Source organism: Phocoena sinus, chromosome 20, assembly GCF_008692025.1.
Source record: "Phocoena sinus isolate mPhoSin1 chromosome 20, mPhoSin1.pri, whole genome shotgun sequence".
NCBI lineage: Eukaryota > Metazoa > Chordata > Mammalia > Artiodactyla > Phocoenidae > Phocoena > Phocoena sinus.
In genome coordinates this window covers 43,235,739-43,256,958 of record NC_045782.1, presented here as the reverse complement: position 1 = coordinate 43,256,958, position 21,220 = coordinate 43,235,739, and the positions used below count along the sequence as shown (strand labels likewise).

Below are 21,220 nucleotides of genomic sequence, written 5' to 3'. Positions count from 1 at the left end.
GGGCCGGGGCCCGGGCCCGAGAGAGAGCGCCGAGAGGGAGAGGAAGGGGAGGCGGGAGAGAAGGATCCGCGGGGTCGAGGAGGACCCCGGCGTGCACTCTTTCTCTCGCTCTCCGCTTCCCTGTCTCCCCGCCTCGCCTTCCCTCTCTGTCCGGGCCTGGAGCCCCAGACGCTGCGTCACAACTCCCCGGCTGGCGCGGGCGGGGAAGCAACTGCAAAACTTTCCGCAAACTTCACCGCGTGGCGGGACGTGGGCTGCACCGCCCGACTGGGCGGGGCGGCGGCGCGCGGCTGACCCAGGCGGCCAGACCCCGGCCCCTGGCACCCCCTCTGTCCCGCCTCTTTCTGCCCAAGTCTCCAGCCGCCAAGCGTCCGCTACCTCCGCGCCTAGGACGACCCCTCCCCCGGTCTGATGGGGAAGGGGCGGAGTCCAGGGCTCGGCCACCCAGGCAAAGATTGGGGGAGGAGGAGGCACGGTCCCTGTGCCCTGTGCGGGAGGGCAAACACTTGCAAGTGTTGTTTTAGCATTTGCGTGTCCCCCGTGTCTGCGTCTCTGGCGCAAAGCGGTGTTAGTGCTTTTGCTAGATGGGGCTGTATCCAGAAAACGAGGTAAAATCCGTCCACTGGACGTCCCGGAAGACAGACATCATCACTCTCACCAGCAACCTGACTGCTGACGGGTCGCAAAGGACCAAATGGACATTTCATAAAAGAGAAGACAAGCCACAGTTATTTCGTATTATGCAACAGGTCACTGCAGCGCAGAGCACTGAACTGAGAGGATGTTAAGAGTCCAGCCCCACCTCTGATTCCCTGAGCGACCTTGAAAAAGTTACTTGGGATGTCTGGGCTCAGCCGGCCTGAGACATTTAGACACCCTAATGCGAAGAAGACTCACATTCTCCCACCACGAGTAATCAAATAAAAACACTATGAAACTGTAATATAAATTTTATTGTTTCCTGTACTGTCCACCTCAGTGCTATTTTTGGAAATAACAAATTCAATGTTTTTTCTTTTTACTACCCTTGGCTTGGGTAAATCTTTCCCCATCGCTGCAATGAGGGTATGGGGCCAAATATGCTCACTAGCTCTTTCCATCCCTGCTGGGCTGAGATTCTTCACAAATATCAACCTAGAGGCTGCAGGACCCCAAAGTGAGCGCCCACTAAAATCCCCTAGAGTCCCCTGGGAAGATTCCTACTCTCCACACTTTGGCCCTAAAAACTGGTTAGCAGTCAGGCCAGCAAAGCCCTTGGCACTCCACAGCTAGCTTGGGCAGGTCTGACAGACCTAAGTCCCTTCTGATGACTGCCTTCACTGCCCTTTAGCACACATCTTGATGTGGCATGTCCTGGGATCCCAGCGCTCTGCGGGTTATTGACCACGCTGGGGCTGCCTCCAAGATCATCCTCTTGCTGCCCCCTTTCTCACATTATTTACAAGGGGGTTCAGGATTTGCCAGCTTCAGCTAAGCTGCCCTCTCCTTCTTCCTGTCTGAGCAGCTAAAACACAGGAATCTTCTTCTCTAAGTCATCTTACAGGCTTCTATCTGCTTGCTTATCTCTGGATGTGCTGGCCACAGTTCTCACCAAGGAGTCCCCTTGCCGCTGGAAGGGAACTCAGGCAGGGCTCCCAAGGAGCCCTCTAAATTCTGGAACAGGGTTGGATCTCTCTTCCCCACCAGCCCAAGTAGGTTTGGGCATTCCTCCCACCAGTAGGGCGGAAGCTGACTACCTGACATCACCAGTGAATCACGTGGGTCCAGAAAGTCCACCACTGGCCAGCACGGTGCCCTGAGCGCCCAGTACACAAGAGATGCTCTTATTTCTTCGTTCACCATTCAACAAGCACTGGTGGCTAGCCCTGGGCTAGCTGCTGGGGAACAATGACGAGCAGAGTCGCGGTCCTAGAAGAGTTTTGTTTAGTGGGGAAAATGACACTTTTGCCATATTCCAGGCAGAGAAGACTGCCACGAAAGGGCTGAGGAGCACGGAAGTATGTTGCGCTACTAGCAGGGGCAGATGTTTGTTCAAGTCTCTGAGGCCCTGTTCTAGTCTCTGCCGAGGGTGAGGCTTCCTGCTCCAGCGTGCCAGGGTTACGCGTTGTATTCTGCTGATTGTCTGGGCCCACATCCGTGGCCACCATCTGTCTTAGATCTTCAGCTTGCAGGGCAGAGAGCCAGCGACGTCTGGGCAATTCTCCCTGTGGAGAGTCCAGCCCAGTCCCCCACCGCTTAAAGATCTTGTGCAGGATCAGTTGTCAGTGGAAGGTGGTCACAGTCTGCAGGAGTGCTGGGTGTTGTGAGGAGGTTGGGGCTTTCAGAGGGACCCCCTCATCAGCACCCAGAACCTCATCTACTTCCAAAGAAGGGTCAGTGTCCTCTGTGCCTACTGCCTCCTCACCGTTCCTGTTAAAGCTCAAACAGCCATTTATTGAGGGCCTACTGTGTCCCAGGCATCAGGCTAGATGCCGGGGACTTAGCCAGTCCAGGAGATTTTTGCCAAGTTGATATTCACTATAATGGAATCGATACTGAGAAATGGCTCTCCCTCAGCAGCAAAGGCACTGTGGGTCTGCTGATCTCATCAGAACCAGTTTAGAGGAAGGAGCACAGACTTTGGAGTCAGAGAGACCTGAGTTAGAATCCTGACTTTCCCAGTTACTTGCTTTGTGACATGCAGTGTTACTGAAGCTCTCATTGAGGTCACAATTCATATTTGTAAACGGGGTAACAATTCCTAACTTGTCCTGAGAATGAAATATTTTGTGCAAAGGGAGGGCATGGCCCCTAGATAAAGACATTCAGGAAACGTCAGTACCCTCCCTGCTTCCCATCTTCCTCTGCTGTTTGGACAGCAGGGTTATCTCCCTTACTCCCTACCCTGCACTCTGCCTACCTTTCGACCCCACCCCACCGGCCACGAGAGCTGCACAGGTCAGTTTGATCAGGATTGCAACACGATGTTTTCCTTTGCCTGAGAGAACAAGACAACCTCCCCACCTGCTCTGAACATCTTCCATGTTTAACTGTACATAAAAATGGTGTTCTGAAGTGTAAACTAAACCGGGTAGAAGCAGCTCTCTGCCCGCTTCTGCTGGCCAATAAACACATGTCCAGAAGTAGTGGGACGAGGCCAGGCCTGGGGGTCGGACTTGAGCTGGAATTCCAGCTCAGCCACCCCCTATCCAGGTGCCCTCCAGGCAAGTCACTTCCCTTCTGAGTCTCAGGAGCCCTCTGACGTACAAGTTATGGGATCATTACTCACTGTGCTTAGGGTTCCTCTTGCATTCGTCTCTTCTTCCCTGGTTCTGGACCTCAGCAGCCTCTCCGGCCAGAGGGTGCCCAGGGGAGCAGAGCCCATGGACACTCCTGGCAGCCGGGCCTACAACAAAAGCTTAGGAGAAAGGAACACAAGGCAGGAAGAAAGCAACTGGATGGCCAAGTAGAATAGGAGAACATAAATAAAGGAAACAGGGACTTCCCTGGTGGTCCAGTGGTTAAGAATCCACCTTCCAATGCAGGGGAAGCAGGTTCGATACCTGGTCGGGGAACTAAGATCCCACATGCCACCAGGCAACTAAGCCTGCACGCCCCAACTACTGAGCCCACACGCTCTGCAGCCCACGTGCCACGACTAGAGAGAAGCTTGTGTGCTGCAACTAAGACCCGACGCAGCCAAATAAATATTTTTTAAAAAGAGTTTGATCAACTAAAGGCTCTGGCTAATTAGGTGGCAAAATCTGATGAAAGAAAGAAAAAGAAAGGGAAGAGAAGAGAAAAGAAAAAAGAAAAGAAAGACAAGGTCAGTCCTTACCTGAGGCAACTAGGCTAAGGGGGTATGAGCCCCAAGGAGCATCTAAAATTTTCCCCACCCTGCACCTTTCCAAGCCAGGGGAAAAGTCTGGCCAAGCCTGGGGCTGGTCTGGGCAGATCCCAACCCTTCCGCCTTCTCCCTGGGCTCCTGCACCTCAAACCCTTGGCTCTCCACTCAGGCAATCTGCCCTTTGAGTCCCCCCTTGTCCGCAGCACTGAGGACCTGAGACGGAAGGAAGAAGGCAGGCTTGGGGTTCAGACACACCCAAGTTTCAAGGTTTGGCTCCACCTCAGCCAGCTGCATGGTCTTGGGACAGTTAACCTAAAAGAACTATTATTTCTCCCAGGACTTCCCTGGTGGCACAGTGGTTAAGAACCTGCCTGCCAATGCAGGGGACACAGGTTCGAGCCCTGGTCCGGGAAGATCCCACATGCTGCAGAGTAACTAAGCCCACGCGCCACAACTACTGAGCCCGCATGCCACAACTACTGAAGCCCACGCGCCTACAGCCTGTGCTCTGCAGCAAGAGAAACCACCACGATGAAAAGCCTGCGCACCGCAACGAAGAGTAGCCCCCGCTCACCAGTTACAGAAAGCCCGCGTGCAGCAACGAAGACCCAACACAGCCAAAAATAAATTTAAAAAAGAAAAAAAAATTTTCTCCAATATCCACATAACTGGGAAAGTTTATGGCTGTCTGTCTTCTCCTGGTCTACCCCATCATGGCCACAAATATAACCTAAAAACAAGTCTGCCCACTTTCCCTAGGTTCTTTCCTTTACTCCCTCTTATTGGAGGACACTGAGAAGGGCCCTCCACTCCCAAAAGGGCCGCTGAGTTTGTATCCACTCACTTCGAGCCCGAGGCCTGGATTAGAAAACTTCCTTTGAAGGGACTCCAAACCCCAGCTTTTTCTTCCCCAGGGAACAGGAGATAATTACCTCATGACCCCTTCCAGGAAGCAGGACATGCAGACTTCCTCCCCATGCATCTAGTTTGGATGTGCCTCCCAGCTGGAGGAGTCACCACAGTGATGCCCACAGCTAACAGCAGGGCCCCAGAGCAAGCTCAGAGCAGGGGGTTTACAAATCCAAAGCCTCCAGGATCCTCACTGGCTCCTGTGTCTCCTCAGGAGGCTTCAGCAGGTCAGAAACAAGCTGGCCAATGGAGGCTGAGACAGGGGTAGAGGTTGGCCTGAGGCACCGCCACAAACAAGAGGGGGCGACAGAGCTGAGCTGAAGGATGCAGTTCCCCAAACCTTCCTTCTACTGCCCTACCCAGCTGGTGCCGGAGCAGGCAGAGAGGGATGTCGCATCACCCTGTCTGCTCTACGGGGCCCTCTCCCAACCTGGAGGTGCAGGTCCTCTTAGCCTGTCTCCTTGCACTGAGGACAGGGCAAGCCAGGAGTCGAGGCCTGCTCTGCTCCACAGCTCTGGCTGGGCCAGCAGCTTCTGCATCCCTCTCTTCAAGAGGTCACCTGAGGCTTCAGGAGGGAGCTCCTGACTCCCAATTCCCAACTCAGGAAGGACAGGCAGGATGAGGTTTTCTCCAGTCTCCGAACTTGACCCTCCGAATGCAGGGCTGGGCCCAGTTCCTGCCCACAGTTTTGTGTGGCCCTCCCTGATCCGGACCAAAGGCAGAGCCTCCCCTGGCGGAACAGAGCCCCGCATGCAGGTGGCTGCACCCAGCTGGCCCGGCACCCACACTCCAGCTGCAAGAGACCGGCCAGACCCTTCCACAGCCCCCAGCGAAGCAGCAGCAAGCACAGACTGGGGCACCAGTGGCTGGCGACCAGCATTTCTAAGATGAAGTAAAACGGTATCAGCGCACTGTACATGAGCCAAGCTCTAGTCTGGGAAATGTGCGTTGGGTTGAGGTGTTAAGGGTTTCTTTCTGTGGCTTGCCATCAAAGAAATTTGAAAAATACTGCTGTTGAAGACCTGGAACCAGCTACACAGTCTCCCTGGCTGTCCCTGCCCAGCTCCAATCTGCTCACTCCCTGACCAAAGACCTGCATCCAACACACTGCCCCAACCTCCTCCTCGGTCTCTCCTCGGTCTCTCACCCCCACCTGTCCAACCCAACTTCCCCTTCCAGGAACTGTGCTTCAGCAGGCCAACGACCCGATGTTCCTTTAGCCATGCCCTGGGCTCACACACACACACACACACACACACACAGACACACGACAAGGCAGAGAAGTAAGGGAGAGTTGTTCAAGGTGCTGTGAGAGCCCAGAGAAAGGAAGGCTGCAGGGGACGCTTGAGCTGAGTTTTCAAAGATGCTCAGATGACCAAGTCCTGGAGGCATGAGAGTGCAGGGAGAGATCTAGGCATGACAGACACTTCATGGCAAGAGCACAGAATGGGTGAAGGACCCTTTGCTGCAAACACTGCCCTTCCTCACTCTCTTTCATTCTGCCCATTCTTCAAAGCCCAGTTCAACGCCATCTCCCGAATCCCCAGGCACCTCATCTCACTCTTATGGAATTCATCAGCTCCAAGCTTACATTTATTACATGTAGCTACTATATGATAACGCAGGAGCCAAGTCTGATGTACCTTTTTACATCCCACACAGCCTAGCCCAACGTATTACAAACAGAAAGCTCTCAAGAGAAGTGTTTTGAGTGGATGCATGAAGTTTAGAGCTGTGACAACTGTAGCTCAGAGTGCGTGAGTGCCTGGCCCAGGGTCGCAGAGCATACAGTCTTCACTAGGAGCTCTCCTGTTGTCTTGTTTTATCAGATACCAAAACCAGGTCCAGTTTTGTCTGGTTCACGTGGGCTGAGGAGCAGGGTTAGCATTAAGGTTGTGGGGAGGGTTCTGGGTGTCTGTAGATGCGAAGAAGCAATGGCTCCTGAAATTAATTTGTAGGGAAAGACCTTCCTTTTCATGTACACCCTTCTCTTAGGGCACAGGGCTGAGTCTGACTCTAGGACAGTCTTCCTTCTAGAAACAGGCCCGGGCCCACCTGCACTGGAGGGCCCTCTGTGTCTTGCAGACACCTCTCCAAGGGCCCCTGTGATGCAGAGGAGGCATCTAGCAACACCCTCTGCTTTTTACTTTTTCAGTTGCTGAAAACATCTTTACATCTCTCACCCCCTTCAAGACTTACAGCGACCGTGAGCAGTCAAGGCAAAGGGTCTGATTCCCACTTGTCAGTTAGGACACAGGGACAGGGAGTTACAGAATTTTTCACTGCCTCATCTACAAAGCCAGATGACACGATAAGAGGGCTTAGGGAACCTGAGGCAGGAATGTTCTGGGAAACCATGGCCCCTTCTTCCCACCTAACTTCACTTCTAGCTCAGGACAGCAGAGGCAGGGCTGCTGCCCAAGCCAGCTGGGTCTCCAAGTAGATTTCTAAGGGCTAGCCCTGAGGGAGGGGGTACTCAGTGAAGGGAGCCCCGGGGGCAGTGGAACCCAAGATTAGAGAAAGATATGCTTCCGGCTGGGCGCCAAGGTGCAGCCTTCAGCTCCAATGCTCTCTGCCCCAAGATGGCACTCAGAGAATCCACCTCACAAAATGTTCAAGCCTGCAGTCCCTCCCCTTCGATCCTGCTCTACCTACCTACTACCAGTCGCCAAATCAATCTGGGCTTCGGTTTCCTCATATATAAAATCAGCGAGATGCTTCTATGAAGCACCACAGCTGAGGAACTTCTCTGCAAAGTAGCAGTGCGAAAGCCCCTTCTGTTTGCTGATACTTCCCTCTGCAGCTCCTCCCCCAAGCTGCCTTGGGGGTGCAAAGGCTGGGACAGCACAGGAGGCCACCACAGTGGCAGGCTGTGCCTGGAGGCCAAGGAGGTTGAGGTTACCACAGTTCTCTGGCCGGGCACTTACCGCCACACCCAGGCCTGACCGGTGGCCCGCCGCTCTCTGACCCCTGCCACCACCACGGGGTCTCTTGCCCAGCACCACACACACCCCCTCCGCCGGCCAGCCTGTCTCAGGCCCCTGCGAGCTTCCCTGGCACAATAGAGCTCTTTATTCCTTGCCCCTACCATGTCCCAGACCTGCTCCCGGGCCTGCCTGTTTTCCTAGCCTCTGGCAGGTTCCCCCAACCCACCCACAGAGCTTGGCATCGGCCGGAGTCCCACCTCCTCTACCCACGATCTCTCTGCAACTCTCTCCTCCCCAGAGCCCTTCCAAGGAACTGCAGATCAGCCCCAGGATCTCCTCAGCCCGGATCCAGATTACCAGGCTGGATTCATAAGCAGACCCAGGTCTCAATCCTCCGGCAGCCCTGGACCCCTCAGATAAAAGAAAAATGTGATAAATTAATTCACAAGAAGGAACTGATGAGTTGTTACATATATTTTAAGAGAGGGCCAAAGGTAAGAAGCTTTGCCTGAAGGAGTGAATGATTCTTGAGTATACTGTTAGGTACCAAGGCACCAGTATAAGCGTATAAAAGGGCATATAAATGACATCTGGTCCTAGGACAGCCCAGAGCTTAAAGCAGATTTTTATCCCCAACACAAAAATAAAACAAAGCCACCTCTGTCTTCCAGCTGGGTGAGTTTAGACAAGTCCTGGAGAGCCACCCTCCAGCTGCCCCCCTTGCTGGGGTGGATGATTAGGTCAGTAGGGCTTGTGACCTTCAGTGCTTATGCCATCTGGGAGACAGATAATGGGAGGGGGGCAGCTGAGAACATACATTCTTAACAGGTTCCCAGGTGATGCTGATGCTGCTGGACTGGTGGCCACACTGGCCTATAAAACGCCTCCTCCCACACTCAGCCAGAAGCAGTCTTGGATGCAGGGTAAGAGGAGGCTGCTGACCTTGTAGAACAGAGGTTGATATTGAATCTCAAGCAAGAGAGGAAGGCTGCTGAAGGGTCTACATCATTGCTCCAGACAAAATCTCCCGACAACCTGGAGTAGAAAGGCTCTGAACCTCAACCAGCAAACCTGGGAGTCTCACTAAATCTTTTGATCTTTGTCAAACCACACTTTTTTTTTTTTTTTTTTTTCAAACCACACTTTTTGATTTCCCTCTTATGTGCCAGGTACTTTAAACACCTTATTTCTACTCCTCACTATAACCATGCAAAGAGATATTCCTGAAGCTTGCAGAAGGGGGATTTGAACCAGACCTAATTCTAAAGCCCAGGCTCTTAACCTCTAGGTGATTCTGCCTTAAGAAACTAAAACAGAACAGCTAGTTTGTGCACCATGTCTCTCTCCCACTTAACCCCACGTGGATTTTAATTACAGATGAAGAGGGCTTGAGTGGTTGGAATGATGAGTAATGGAGAGAAGGAAAAGATTCTCAGAAAGCAAAAGATTGCCAAAGGTGGGTCGAGTTAGTTGTAAACTTCGCCTTCTTAGGAGCAAGGAGCTGGACCCAAAGCTTGCTTCTAGCTCTAGGATTCAAGGAGATAACTATGTTTAAGGACAGTTATTTTCTAAATTAAGAAACACAAGAGCTCCTTGACTGCTAATCTTCTCAGCTGGAGGAAACCCTGTCTTTCCTGGACTAGAAAGCAGGCAAGAAACAAAACCCTCTAAAAAGGACAGCAGATGTGTCCAGGTCAGCCACAGGGTGGGGTGCGTACGGCTCTGACTGGCGATTCTCTGTTTAAAGCTGCCCATGTCACGATGGAAGATTCAGAGCCCAGGTCCTTCTCCTCGACCCCCCGTATTCCATCCCTTCCTGGGGCCCAGTGCCTTTACCCCTGAATGGTGAGCTCATGGTCATGGTTGGGCCTTCCCCATTCTGTTCACTGCTGTATTCCCACCCACAAGCCTAGCTGTTGGCACATCAGGGTATAAACATGTTGCATGAATCCCACACTCCCATCATGCCTTGCAACGCCCACTGGGACTCTGCCAGCTGCAGGATTCCTCTAGCTATACTCTAGGTGGTAAGGGCCCCGTGTGAAGCTGGAGACTAGAGTAAAATCAAGAGGCTGGGAAATCACTTCTTAAAACTTATTTTAATATTTTCCCCACCCCCCAAATTGGGAAAAGCCCAAACAGTCTGGCTGGATTTAATTACAAATTAGTACACATTTTTCTGTCATTAGTTTAAAGTAAATCAACATTGTGGCAATGAGGGATTATCCTTGGAAAAAGTGAAACCCATATTAACAAAATATGTCATGGAAGAACTCCATTAGTGATTTCACTGGTTACTTACAAGTCTAGAAAAGGTCAACATTCTGCATGTTCCCTGGGGCTTATCCATGCAGTGGAAAGAGTCCTTGGCCAGACTCAACCAAGCCCAATCAGCTCCAACCAAGCCCTAGACCCAATAAAAGCAAGAAGAGAGGGCATTCCTTCTTCAAAGTGAGGGTAGAAAAGGTAGATCACCAAATAAAGTCCTATAGCTTCACTCATAAGAACTTGGGGGAAAAGGAGGCAGGAAGTTAGAGGGAAGTCTTAAAGATGCAGCATTCCTTCATCCTTAAAAGAAAGTTAAAAATTAAACACTTCAAGATCATTGAATGAGAGGGAAGAATAGAGGAACAGAACTTAATTATCTTGAGTAAGTTTAAACATGGTCTCAACTTCATCCATCTTTTCACATATACAGACACCATCCTTTCAGTGTTGTGCTCAACCTTTGAGACCCCATGGGTATTCTGATTAGCAGCTTGAAAGTAATGGTTTAAAAAAAGGTACGATACACACATGTGTATAAATATATATATTGCAATAAAATCGCTTTGGAAAGCTAGGGGCAACAAGGACTCTGGAGCTGACTTCCTTCCCTTCAGAGTTCCACAGGACAATACATCCGTGAACCTCTCTCCAATTTGGAACACTCCATCTTCCCTTATGATCTCCTGACACTGGGGAGAGTGGGGCAGGTCCACAAAACAACAAAGGTCCTAGAAAATGTGTCACTACTGCATTTTTCACATGTAAAAGAAATACTAGTCATGAGTCATTTGAGAGCTCTCTACCCTTCCTGACTGCCCTCCCCCCTGCCTAGGGAACTCAGATTGCCTGAATGCTGCATCTTTAAATATTTCTGGCTGAGCCCCTTTTGCCACATATGTCAGTAACATTCCAAGCTGGCTACCACATGTTCAGACTCTGGCCTCCTTCCCCCTGTACTGTCGAGTGCTCTGCTGTTTCAAGGGCACAGTGGGCCACGCAGCTCCCATTTCAGCGCCATCTTCAGTTGATCATACATCTCAGAAACAACCAAATTACAAAAAAATTAGTTCCAAGAGACTGTTCATATTTGAAATACTTATTTCCTTTGAGATTATTTTTTTAACTTCACTCAATGAATCTATTAAAGTGAGTTAGACAAAGTGTGTGCGCACACACACACCCACAAAACTTAGGGGTTTGGAGGTTGTTTCCTGCCAAAAGATCTAACAGAGGAAAGCTTATGTGCTGATCAAGTTTTAATATCACGGTTAACAAGAAATGTACACCATTTAGCAAGCACACACGAGACTGTGGGCATGGACTCCTGATCCCTGGAGCATCGGCTCCCCAGCCCATTTTTTGCCCTACCCTTTGGAACAGTTTCAATAGTTACTACATTCAGAGAATCCAAGAGGACTGCATGGACAGATGAACCTTTATTTAAAAAAATAGCACTTCAAATAAATTAAAAGGGACAACCGTCAAGTGTTCAAATTGTGAAGAAATAGTTGAAAACCTAGAGAGACTCCAAGCTGCAGAGTTCTAACCTCATTCTTTGTCCAATGGCAAAAACCCACACATCTCAGTACTCCCACTCAATTTTTTCCCTACTGAGATGAGGGAAGCAATTGCAAACAGGAGGACCAGACGGAGGAGAAAGCTGCAACTGACTGGAATGAACATTGCCACGTACTTGCTAATACGGGTTTCACTTTATGACCAAATGTATTCTTTCAAAAATAAAAAAGGGGGGAGGGAAGCTGCATGTTTTTAAAAACTGAAGTTATTTAGGGATTAAAACACTAACTCTAGTGCCTTTAACAGGCAAGAGCAACTTTTTTCCTCCGAAGTCAAACACCATCCCCAAGCCGAGCCTTTGTGCTACAAGCTTTTCAGGAGATGTTACCTAAACTTTATTTAAAGAAAGAACAAGTTTAAATATAGACACTGGACTAGCCCAGTCTTGTATTTTCAAGTCCACATTCTCCATCTGAAGCACTGCATCAGGGACCCCCCCGAGTCTGCATGTTTTCAAGTTCACAGTACATGGAACCAGTTTTTCTTTTTAATTTTTTCCTCACTCAGAGCAGCCACACGCAGTGGCCGTTGACGCCGGAACCTTGGGCGGGGCCTTTTCCTACGAGGCCTGGCCAGAGTTGCCCAAGGTTTCTCCTCACTGAGAATCGATGCTGTCATGCTCTATGGATGGGAAAAAAGCAAGAAAATAAAAGCACCTGGTACAGGTTTCATGAGATCCATTTGGATTCGCTATGTTCCAAACCCGCTGCTGAATGCCATTAGTCCACTTTGTGTGTGTTGAACAGTTTGTGGCTAGGAGTGGGTCTCAATTCGAAGAACTGTTATTGGACGCCCCAGAGGTTGATGCAATAGCAGCTCCAGCAGGGCTACTTGTGGAGACCGACTTTCGGATGTGAGGAAGCAAGTAGGGGTCACAGGCCAACTGCTGGACGTCGATGCGGTCCTCCTTTCGGTAGGCCAAGCATCGTCGAATAAACGCCTGAAAGGAAAGTTTCTTGAAGAAGCCTGAAGCAGATGATCCTGGCACCCCAAGAGGGAACCCAGGAGGTTCTGTAGCAGCTGCCAGGGCCCAGAACAAACGTCTCCTAAAGAGAAGGGGCTTTAGGGCCTTGCCTGGAAACCAGTAGGCAGACCCAGGAGAGACGTGCCAGACGCAGCATCTCTCTGTGGCCGCTGGTTCCTTCCCCAGTGAAGGTGCCTGAGCCATTCCCAAGGGGGGCACGGGGCATGACCTCTAAAGATCTCTGTCCCCAAAGCACAAAGACCAACGCAAAACTCCCCCTCTCTGCCTTGGCTGATGTGCATGGGCACAGTATAACTTCATAGTCTCTGCATCTACAAACCACGGTTCTCGTGTGAACTTCCTGAGGAAGTGGAATTGTAGTGACAAACTATCACCACGTGCAGGGTGAGGAGACCAATACTGACTAACACTACGGCTGTGCCACAGATGGGTAAATGCTTTTCTCGGTGTGTCTTATTTTTCCCTGAAAGATCAGCAGGGCAAATGATCAGGCACTAATACGTCTAAGTAGTAAAGGAAAACTGAACAGGACTTGTCTCCTCAAGAGTACTGCAGACATGAAAACTTACTGATTCGGAATCCTAAACTCACTACCAACATGGAGGTTTCCTTGTGCTAGGTACGAAGAGCTATGTAGCCTCAGTTTCTACAATTTTAAACACAAAGGCCCTTATGTAGATATCTGTCTTCTCCTATTTCTTAACCAGACAGTTCTATTTAATCACAGCCTTATAATATAATTCTTTTTAAATTGAATCAATTTAAAAAAATCTAAAATATTATCATCCAAAGTCCATCCTTTACATTCGGGTGGTAATGATGCCTGGATGCAGGTCCATTGATCGTAGCAGATGTACCAGTCTGGTGCAGGATGCTGACAGGGGGAAGGCTGTGCATCTGTGGATGGGGTGGCTGCGTCAGCAGGGAGTATATGGCAATGCTTTATTTTCCACTCAGTTTCTGCTGTGAATCTAAAACTGCTCTGAAAAGTAAAGTCTATTTTAATATATCTACAACATAAAATGAACTACTGATTTTCTATTTTTTTCATGTTTAATTAATAAAATTCCTGGTTTTTTCAAAAGCAAAGACACCTACACATAGTTGCTTTATTAAAGCATTTGGAAAATAACAAATTCACAGAAATGAACATAAGGATCCTTGGCCTTTAAAAATTAAGCTTTCTGGGTTTCCCTGGTGGCGCAGTGGTTGAGAGTCCGCCTGCCGATGCAGGGGACACGGGTTCGTGCCCTGGTCCGGAAAGATCCCACATGCCGCAGAGCGGCTGGGCCTGTGAGCCATGGCCGCTGAGCCTGCGCGTCTAGAGCCCGTGCTCCGCGACGGGAGAGGCCACAACAGTGAGAGGCCCGCGTACCGCAAAAAAAAAAAAAAAAAAATTAATGCTTTTTAGTGAGATACCTGGAGCTGGAAGGTTTTCTTGGGATGGACACCGATCAAATAAACTCCTTTTGCTTGGAACTTTCCCTCTACACAGCTTCCAGGGCAGGCTTTTGAAACAGTAATCAGATCACAAGCTGCCCTGATTAAAACCTTTCAACTGCCTTCCATCAGTTTACAATCTATCCTGCTGCCTCTCCTACTACTCTCCCCTCTGCTCAGCCTGCTCTGTGGACCTGCTAAGCTCACACTCACATCTGAGCTTTACTCACTTCTCTCTGCTCAGAATATTCTTCTCCCAAATCTATACGTGGCTCCCACCTTCACATCAGTCAAGACTATTCAAAAAGTCACTTCATCACTGAGGCCTTCCCCGACCATGCCATCAAAACAGGGGGTTCCCCCCCTCTCTACTCCCTTACTCCGATTTGCTTTCTTCAAAACATTATCACCACCTGAAACGTATTCATTTTTAGTTATTGTTCGTCTCACCTAGTAAAATGTAAACTCCGTAGCATAGGGACCTTGTCTGTGTAGTTCACTGCCACACAGTCACAGCTCCTTCTACTACCTAGAACAGTGTCTAGTACTTAATAGGCACCCAATAAATGTTTGTTGTGGGAAGAGAGGGGGAGAAGAAGGTAGGGGTTGGACAAATTACCCAGAGAAATAATAGAGAAAGCAAAGCAGACATTTCTGCTGGCCAATGGATCAAAAACTTACCTTTGCTTCGGGTGTTACTACTGGCTTTGGCGGGAACTGCACTTCAGTAGCTTTGAGGATAGTATTTTCTTGTAGAATGTCCTTGCTGGGACTGGTTATGGCCAAAAGGCTATCATATAAAAACAAAACAAACAAAGGTATGCCTCTGGTTAAAATTAGAGAGAACACAGACTTCCAGGTGGCACAGTGGTTAGGAATCTGCCTGCCAATGCAGGGTACACGGGTTTGAGCCCTGGTCCGGGAAGATCCCACAGGCCGCGGAGCAACTAAGCTGTGCGCCACAGCTACTGAGCCTGCGCTCTAGAGCCCGCAAGCCACAACTACTGAGCCCACGTGCCACAACTACTGAAGCCTGCACGCCTAGAGCCTGTGCTCCGCAACAAGAGAAGCCACCGTAATGAAAAGCTCACACACCACAACCAAGAGTAGCCCCCGCTCGCCACAACTAGAAGAAAAGCCCACATGCAGCAACGAAGACCTGACGCAACTATAAATTAATTAATTAATTGAGAGAGAGAACACAATTCAAAACCCAAAGAGAAAGGAAAGGAGAAGACACATCTCAACAGAACTGCTAGAATGAACTTTGGAGATGATCTCTCTAATTCTCTCATTTTATAGATAATGGATGGAAGGGCTCAGAGCTTAAGTAACTTGCTCAAATGCTAACATCTAGGTTAAGGCAGAGCTGGGACCCAGAAGCAGCACCTGCTACGTCACAGCACCTCTGCTAGCTTTGCTCACAGCAAAGATAATGAAGATGCAGAGCAGAACAGCAACCTCTTTTGCCCTGAGTGATACCTGTGGGCTTAAGCAATATATATGTGTGCCGCTGACAGGCCGAGACACAGATGAAGCAATGGAAAGGAAGTGAAAGAGGAGAGGGGTACCACAAAGTGGGGAAAAAACAGAGTCGGGGCTACTCAGTGAGTGGCTTCATCTGTGCCACAAATCTGCTATCTTCTAATAAACTCCTAAAAAATAAGTTCACACCTAGTGTCATCTCTACAGTGTTTCTACCGAGATCACGATTCTTTCTAGATAACCTCTACTACTATTATCAGCCGCACTTCCACAATATCAGAGTATAAATAATAATTAAACCCTATTAGTTCTGAATAGTTTCCCCACGTTAGATAGGTACCATAAAGAAACAAACCCAAGGAGAAGTTAAAGAGGAAGCTGAGATCTGAATTAAGAATTTGGTCTGGAGATTGTAATCAAAATATTAGGAGTCTAAGGGAGTTGTAGAACTCCCAAATGGCTTAAACCCACAGCCCAATGGGGAACGCTAAAACACACAAACACACCAGTAGCAGAAATAAGAATATAAATATACAACTGGATCCCAATATATACATTTATACAAGATATTATGCTCATAAGGAAAACACAAATGTGACAATTCATTAGATGTAGTTTACCATCTACGTTTTTACTTACGCAAATAATATATCACCTTTACCAGAAGTAACAGACAATGAGTACTTTCTGATGTCACCTACCCGGTACAGAAATACAAAGCATGCTTTTATTAAGAAAAGCTCTAACTAATGGGGTGGTTGGCAATAAGAAGCCTTGCAGATTTTTCAAGTTTCAATTCTTGGGACCCTTAAGAATGGCTCTTGGGAAGACTGTATACTTTAGTAAACTATTTCATATATTTCCCTGTACATATTATCAGAATCAAAACATAGACTGGATCTGAAAACAGCAAAAAGTGCATGTCTTCAACAGCTCCGCAGAATTCATTAGGTGCCCTGGGACTGAAAATTTCTGCTTATGCATAAAGCTTTTATAATTGAAGTCTGTATTTTCTTCAAACCACAACTTTCAGGATTCCATTCTGTATAACCCAATGATTAACTCCAAGAGAATAATCCACACAATGCCACCGTGTACATGCACCACCTAAGACAGAAGCCACCACATCCAACTGTCTTCATTACCTTCCTTCCATAAAGACACTGGTAGAAGATCACACCCACTGACCAGACGTCAACTTTATTTGAGATCTTTGGTGGTTCTTTCCCAACCACAAAACACTCTGGTGGTAAATACCTGGGACAAAAGGGAAATAAAAATTCTTAGAAAAAAGACTGTATAAATCTAAGACATTTACAAAAAGGCAAAATAAAGACCCCGTTAGAAATAAAAATATCTGAATCTTAACAGTTGAAAAGCCAACTTAGACCCATCTGGATAAAGTAGATGAAAAGACACTCTAACTTAAGGAGGCAGCAATGTCCTATTATAAAGCCTTAAAATACATGTTTCTTACTTATGGACAGAGGTGAATATTGTCCCTAGTTCCTACTTTACCCACCCCAGCCTCCTTTCCCAGTGCTGTGCCTAATATAGGTGTCATTCAACAAGTTTTTAAAAGGAGAGGGAGCACAAAAGAAGTGCACACAACAAACATTAAAATACAACTAGAAGTGGTGTGGTTTCCTTTCAGGCTGGCAGAAGATGTCTCCAAAATAAATTACTCCTTTAAAAGTCCAAATGAATTCAGGACCCAGTACAAATCTGAGGGGAGTGGCTATTCTGTCTGCTTAAGGTAGACTCTTTTGGAAATCTAGACTAAAAATAACTACAATTATAGTCAATGGTGACATTAAAGTTCATATTATGAAAGGATATTTTACATTCCCTACTTTAAGAGTGATCAGGGGCTTATGGAAGACTAACAAATAGTGCATAAAAAGCCAAACAAACTACCAGTTATTAGCCCAACTCAATCCTCATCTGAATTCCTTCCTTCCCCACCCACCCCTGGCCTCTAAAAAGACTAGCTGGACAGCCAACCACACCAAATTGTATGGTGTGGCAGGTAAGTGCCTCTTAGCATTTAGGAAACAAAATAGATATGTTTCTCCTCATTGTCTGGAGTCTTCACCATGGCACAGCTGGAAGGCAGAATTCTGAAGATAACAAATTGATTTCTGCAGATTTCATGCTGGCAAAATCAATTCTGTAAAAAACTATTATAAACCCTGCTGTGCTTCTGGTATAAAAATCTAAATGTATAGCTGGAAGAGAATCACAAGAGTTGAGAGGCAGAAAATGTTCAGATGATGGACTTTTTTTTTTTTTTAAAGAATTTTAGTTTCAGGTTGTTCCTTTTTATTTTTAACAGTCATTTTTAAATGATTAAGACCACTGACCTAGATTATTATTTCACAATGAAAGCTTTTAGCCAAAACACACATTGAAAAGTGAAAATATAGACAGAGAACTCACAAAGGGGGGTGGGGGAGAAAGGCAAAGAAATAAAAATACAGACAAAAGAATCTATAAAAAGAACAGCTCTTCCAAATGCCACTAAAACCTCCCTGAACCGTAAGTTTTCATGGTTCTTGATTCTTTAATATACATAACTTAAATATGATCTTGGATAAATAACAAATAGAACCTTGATTCTAAAATGATTTTTTTAATGTACTTATAACTCTTTGGTGGAAGCAGTAGGGAAAAAGTAAGTTCTTGTTTGTGGTGAGGAAGAACAGAGTTTGTTGGACTTCTCCAAATGCAGAGCAATAATTTGGCCAAATAGACACTGTCCCTTAACAGTACAAATCTGGCATATCACTTTCTAGGAGTCAGTTTCCCCAACTATAAATGAAGAAATACACTAGTTCTTCACCCAAATAATAAGCATTCTAAGTCCTTATCAAGGACTCTGGGAGGGAGAGTAGAAGACAGTTCTAAGATACTACACTAAATTGTATTTAAAAAACAAAGTTGCATACGCCATCATGATAAAATCCTCATAGAGAAAAATGATTCTCAAGGCCTAGTCTAGGGGTTCCTTATTTAAAAGTAGTATTCCACGTAGAAGAATTCTGGAACAACCAAATGCCGCAAACAATCACTTAAAATCTGTTATGTCCCCCCATTCTATCTATGTGTCTCTGGGACATAATACGAGGATGACATATTGAGGATGGTGATTATAAACACCAATATGGAGACTTTTTAAACCTTCATAGAAACCCATAAAATTAATTTTCTCAGTAGCTCCCTCTGTACTTTACTCTTTATTATGAAAATAAAATCTTCAAATATGATCTAAAGTAGAAAGAATCGTAAAATGAACCACAAGTAAACATCATCCAGCTTCAATAATTGTCAAGATGCGGCAAATCTTTGCTCTTATACACCCCTCTCCACCTCCCCCAAACAGATTACTTTGAAGCAAATCCCAAACATTATATATTTTTATTTAAATTCCAACCACTGAATTTTATAGCTTAGCAAATACAGCAATAGGCAGCAATGAGATAATTAATTTAAACATGAAAAATCTTTACCTTTAAAAAAGAACAAGCTATCAAATGAAAAGCTAAAATCCAAGTTCTGGTGAATTTATATAGCAGAGGTATAGACCTGCTTCCAGAATTTCCAACAACAGATATTTTTGTATCATTTACTGACAGGAACCCACAACCACCACCAAGTGAATAAACACTGTAAATGTAGCTTCTATTTTAAACCTAGAATCTCAAAGTTTTAATTTAGGGACTGATTTTCACTATAGGTACCATCTCCGCAAACAATACGGAGCAAGGAAAGTTGAAATTTTGTGTACATGGTGTTTCTAGCAGGATATGATTGAGTCTTTCTTTAATATGATGGGAGTGGTAAGACCAGGACTGACGTCCCCCTCTTCTCTGTCTGTTTCAGATCAACAACCTCATTCCAAGAGAGTCACTAATCTCCTAAGGGCCAGGGCCCTCCAGTCTCAAACATAAGTGACTTGGCCAACTGACCCTGGGGTTTAACAGTATGTGTTCCCCCTCCCTTACTGCTACTGGAGGCTTTCCCATGTTCAGAATTACACATTCCAATGTATGGCTTTGTGTCACCACCGCAGACGTGAAAAGAAAGCTCTGGTAACATGCCTTTACAATCACAAAGCCAAATGCCTGAGCTGCAGGTATCTTTTATGGTTCTCACTGTCAAAAGTAATACTCAGCAGAGTAGGATAGGGCATAGAACAGGCAGGCAGAGCTAGCTGGGGTGGGGTGGCTGGGGAGTAGATGAGTGACAACAGATGGGAAGAAATGTGGCTCAAAACCTTTTAGAACGTGGCTGCCAGAAATGGACAAATTTCTTGGTAAACCATGCTTGCGTTTTCCTGTTTAGATTTCAAGGGATGCTATGGTTATTTTACATCCTAATCTTCATAACTCCTTAGTTCTTGAGAGTCCACGATCCTCAGGCAACTCTAAAAACAAATCCCTCATCCCATGAACTCATGAAGAGAGAGACCTGCATTTGAAATTCTGAAAAGAATTTAAGGCCATTCTTTACATACGCATGAGCAACCTCATCCTCTATCTACTCAGTAGGGGCAAACCTACGGAGGAAACAAACAACTCAAACACGTGGCCCCACATAATCTCTTTCTCAATGGTTTTTCAAGAACAGAAAGAAAAATTAAGACAAATTCATGTAAATACAAAGAGTCAAACTGTTGAAAAGACAGTAAATATTTGGAGAGGAAAGTCTACTATGGTATACAGCATTTTTGCCTAAGCAGACAGGATGTAGTTTAATTAATAATTACCAACACTTCAGTATAGCACAGCCACATCTCCATCAGCCAACGTGACGAATCTCCCAGATACCTACCAGTAAGTACCAGCACCTTGTGATGTTAGCTCCATGCCATCCACTGAATTGTAGCTATCATCATCCATGATCTTGGAAAGACCAAAATCTGTGATTTTTATCTCTCCACATGCTGTACCATTTACTAAAAGAATATTACCTAAAAAGATAAAAAACTTCATGAATAAAAAACTTACTAATTAAAATAAACCAAGGTAATAACAGGCAAGAAGAGGACAACTGAACTGAAACTCTTACATATAACAGCAAACATTTAAATCTCTGGAATAAAACGATCTGGACTCTGGATGTTAGGGGAGAGTTATAAGTGTCTGGCGGCAAATTTCTCTTTTCCAAGAATCACCTGCTTAATGTGCCAAAACCACCACTATGAGCAGTGGAAAAAAATAATTAACTGGCCAAAGTAGAGTATCACTTCTATGGTTGGTCAAAAATAGTGGGTAAGTTACATCCGAACTTTCAGTAAGGATCTCTTAACCACCCTGTTTAGGACAGTAGTTTCGGCGGGGGCGGGGGGGAGGGCGGGGGAGGGCGGGGGGGGGAGGGCGGGGGAGGGCGGGGGGAATCAAAGAAACCATACAAGGGAATCTAAGCTAGTACCACAGTGCCACCTACAGCTCCTGGGGCAGGAAAATGTAATGGATTCAGTGACAGAAAACCCAATCACACAATAGCCATCTTTTTAAAAAAATCACTTCATTGTGATGAATTTTTTAGTCAATTGAATTATACTAGAAAATTAAAGAATAGTGAATAGTGAGATTTAACATGTAGCTATCAGAAGAGGAAAGCAAAGTTAACAACCGTGCCCACCAGGAGGTAAATGGGAATCTTCCCAACACCTAAGCTCAGCTGGTTAGAGCTGTCTACAGACAACACAGGCAGACTTCTAAGCAACAGCCCAGAATGACAACAACAGACAGAAGTAAGAAGTCTAATTGCTCTCTACTCTACTGGCGACTATCAAAG

The 21,220-nt window shown here is 46.6% G+C and overlaps 1 protein-coding gene across 1 annotated transcript in view; it reads right to left on the bottom strand.

The window, feature by feature from the left end:
• Window positions 1-11,347: 11,347 nt before the first annotated feature.
• TLK2 (tousled like kinase 2) overlaps window positions 11,348-21,220 on the bottom strand; it is a 104,346-nt gene continuing 94,473 nt past the window's right edge. The window contains 5 exon segments of the mRNA XM_032616824.1: window positions 11,348-12,448; window positions 14,615-14,695; window positions 14,697-14,723; window positions 16,564-16,675; window positions 20,252-20,390. Of these exon segments, the coding sequence (XP_032472715.1) occupies window positions 12,275-12,448; window positions 14,615-14,695; window positions 14,697-14,723; window positions 16,564-16,675; window positions 20,252-20,390 (533 nt within the window). The 3' untranslated portion in view covers window positions 11,348-12,274.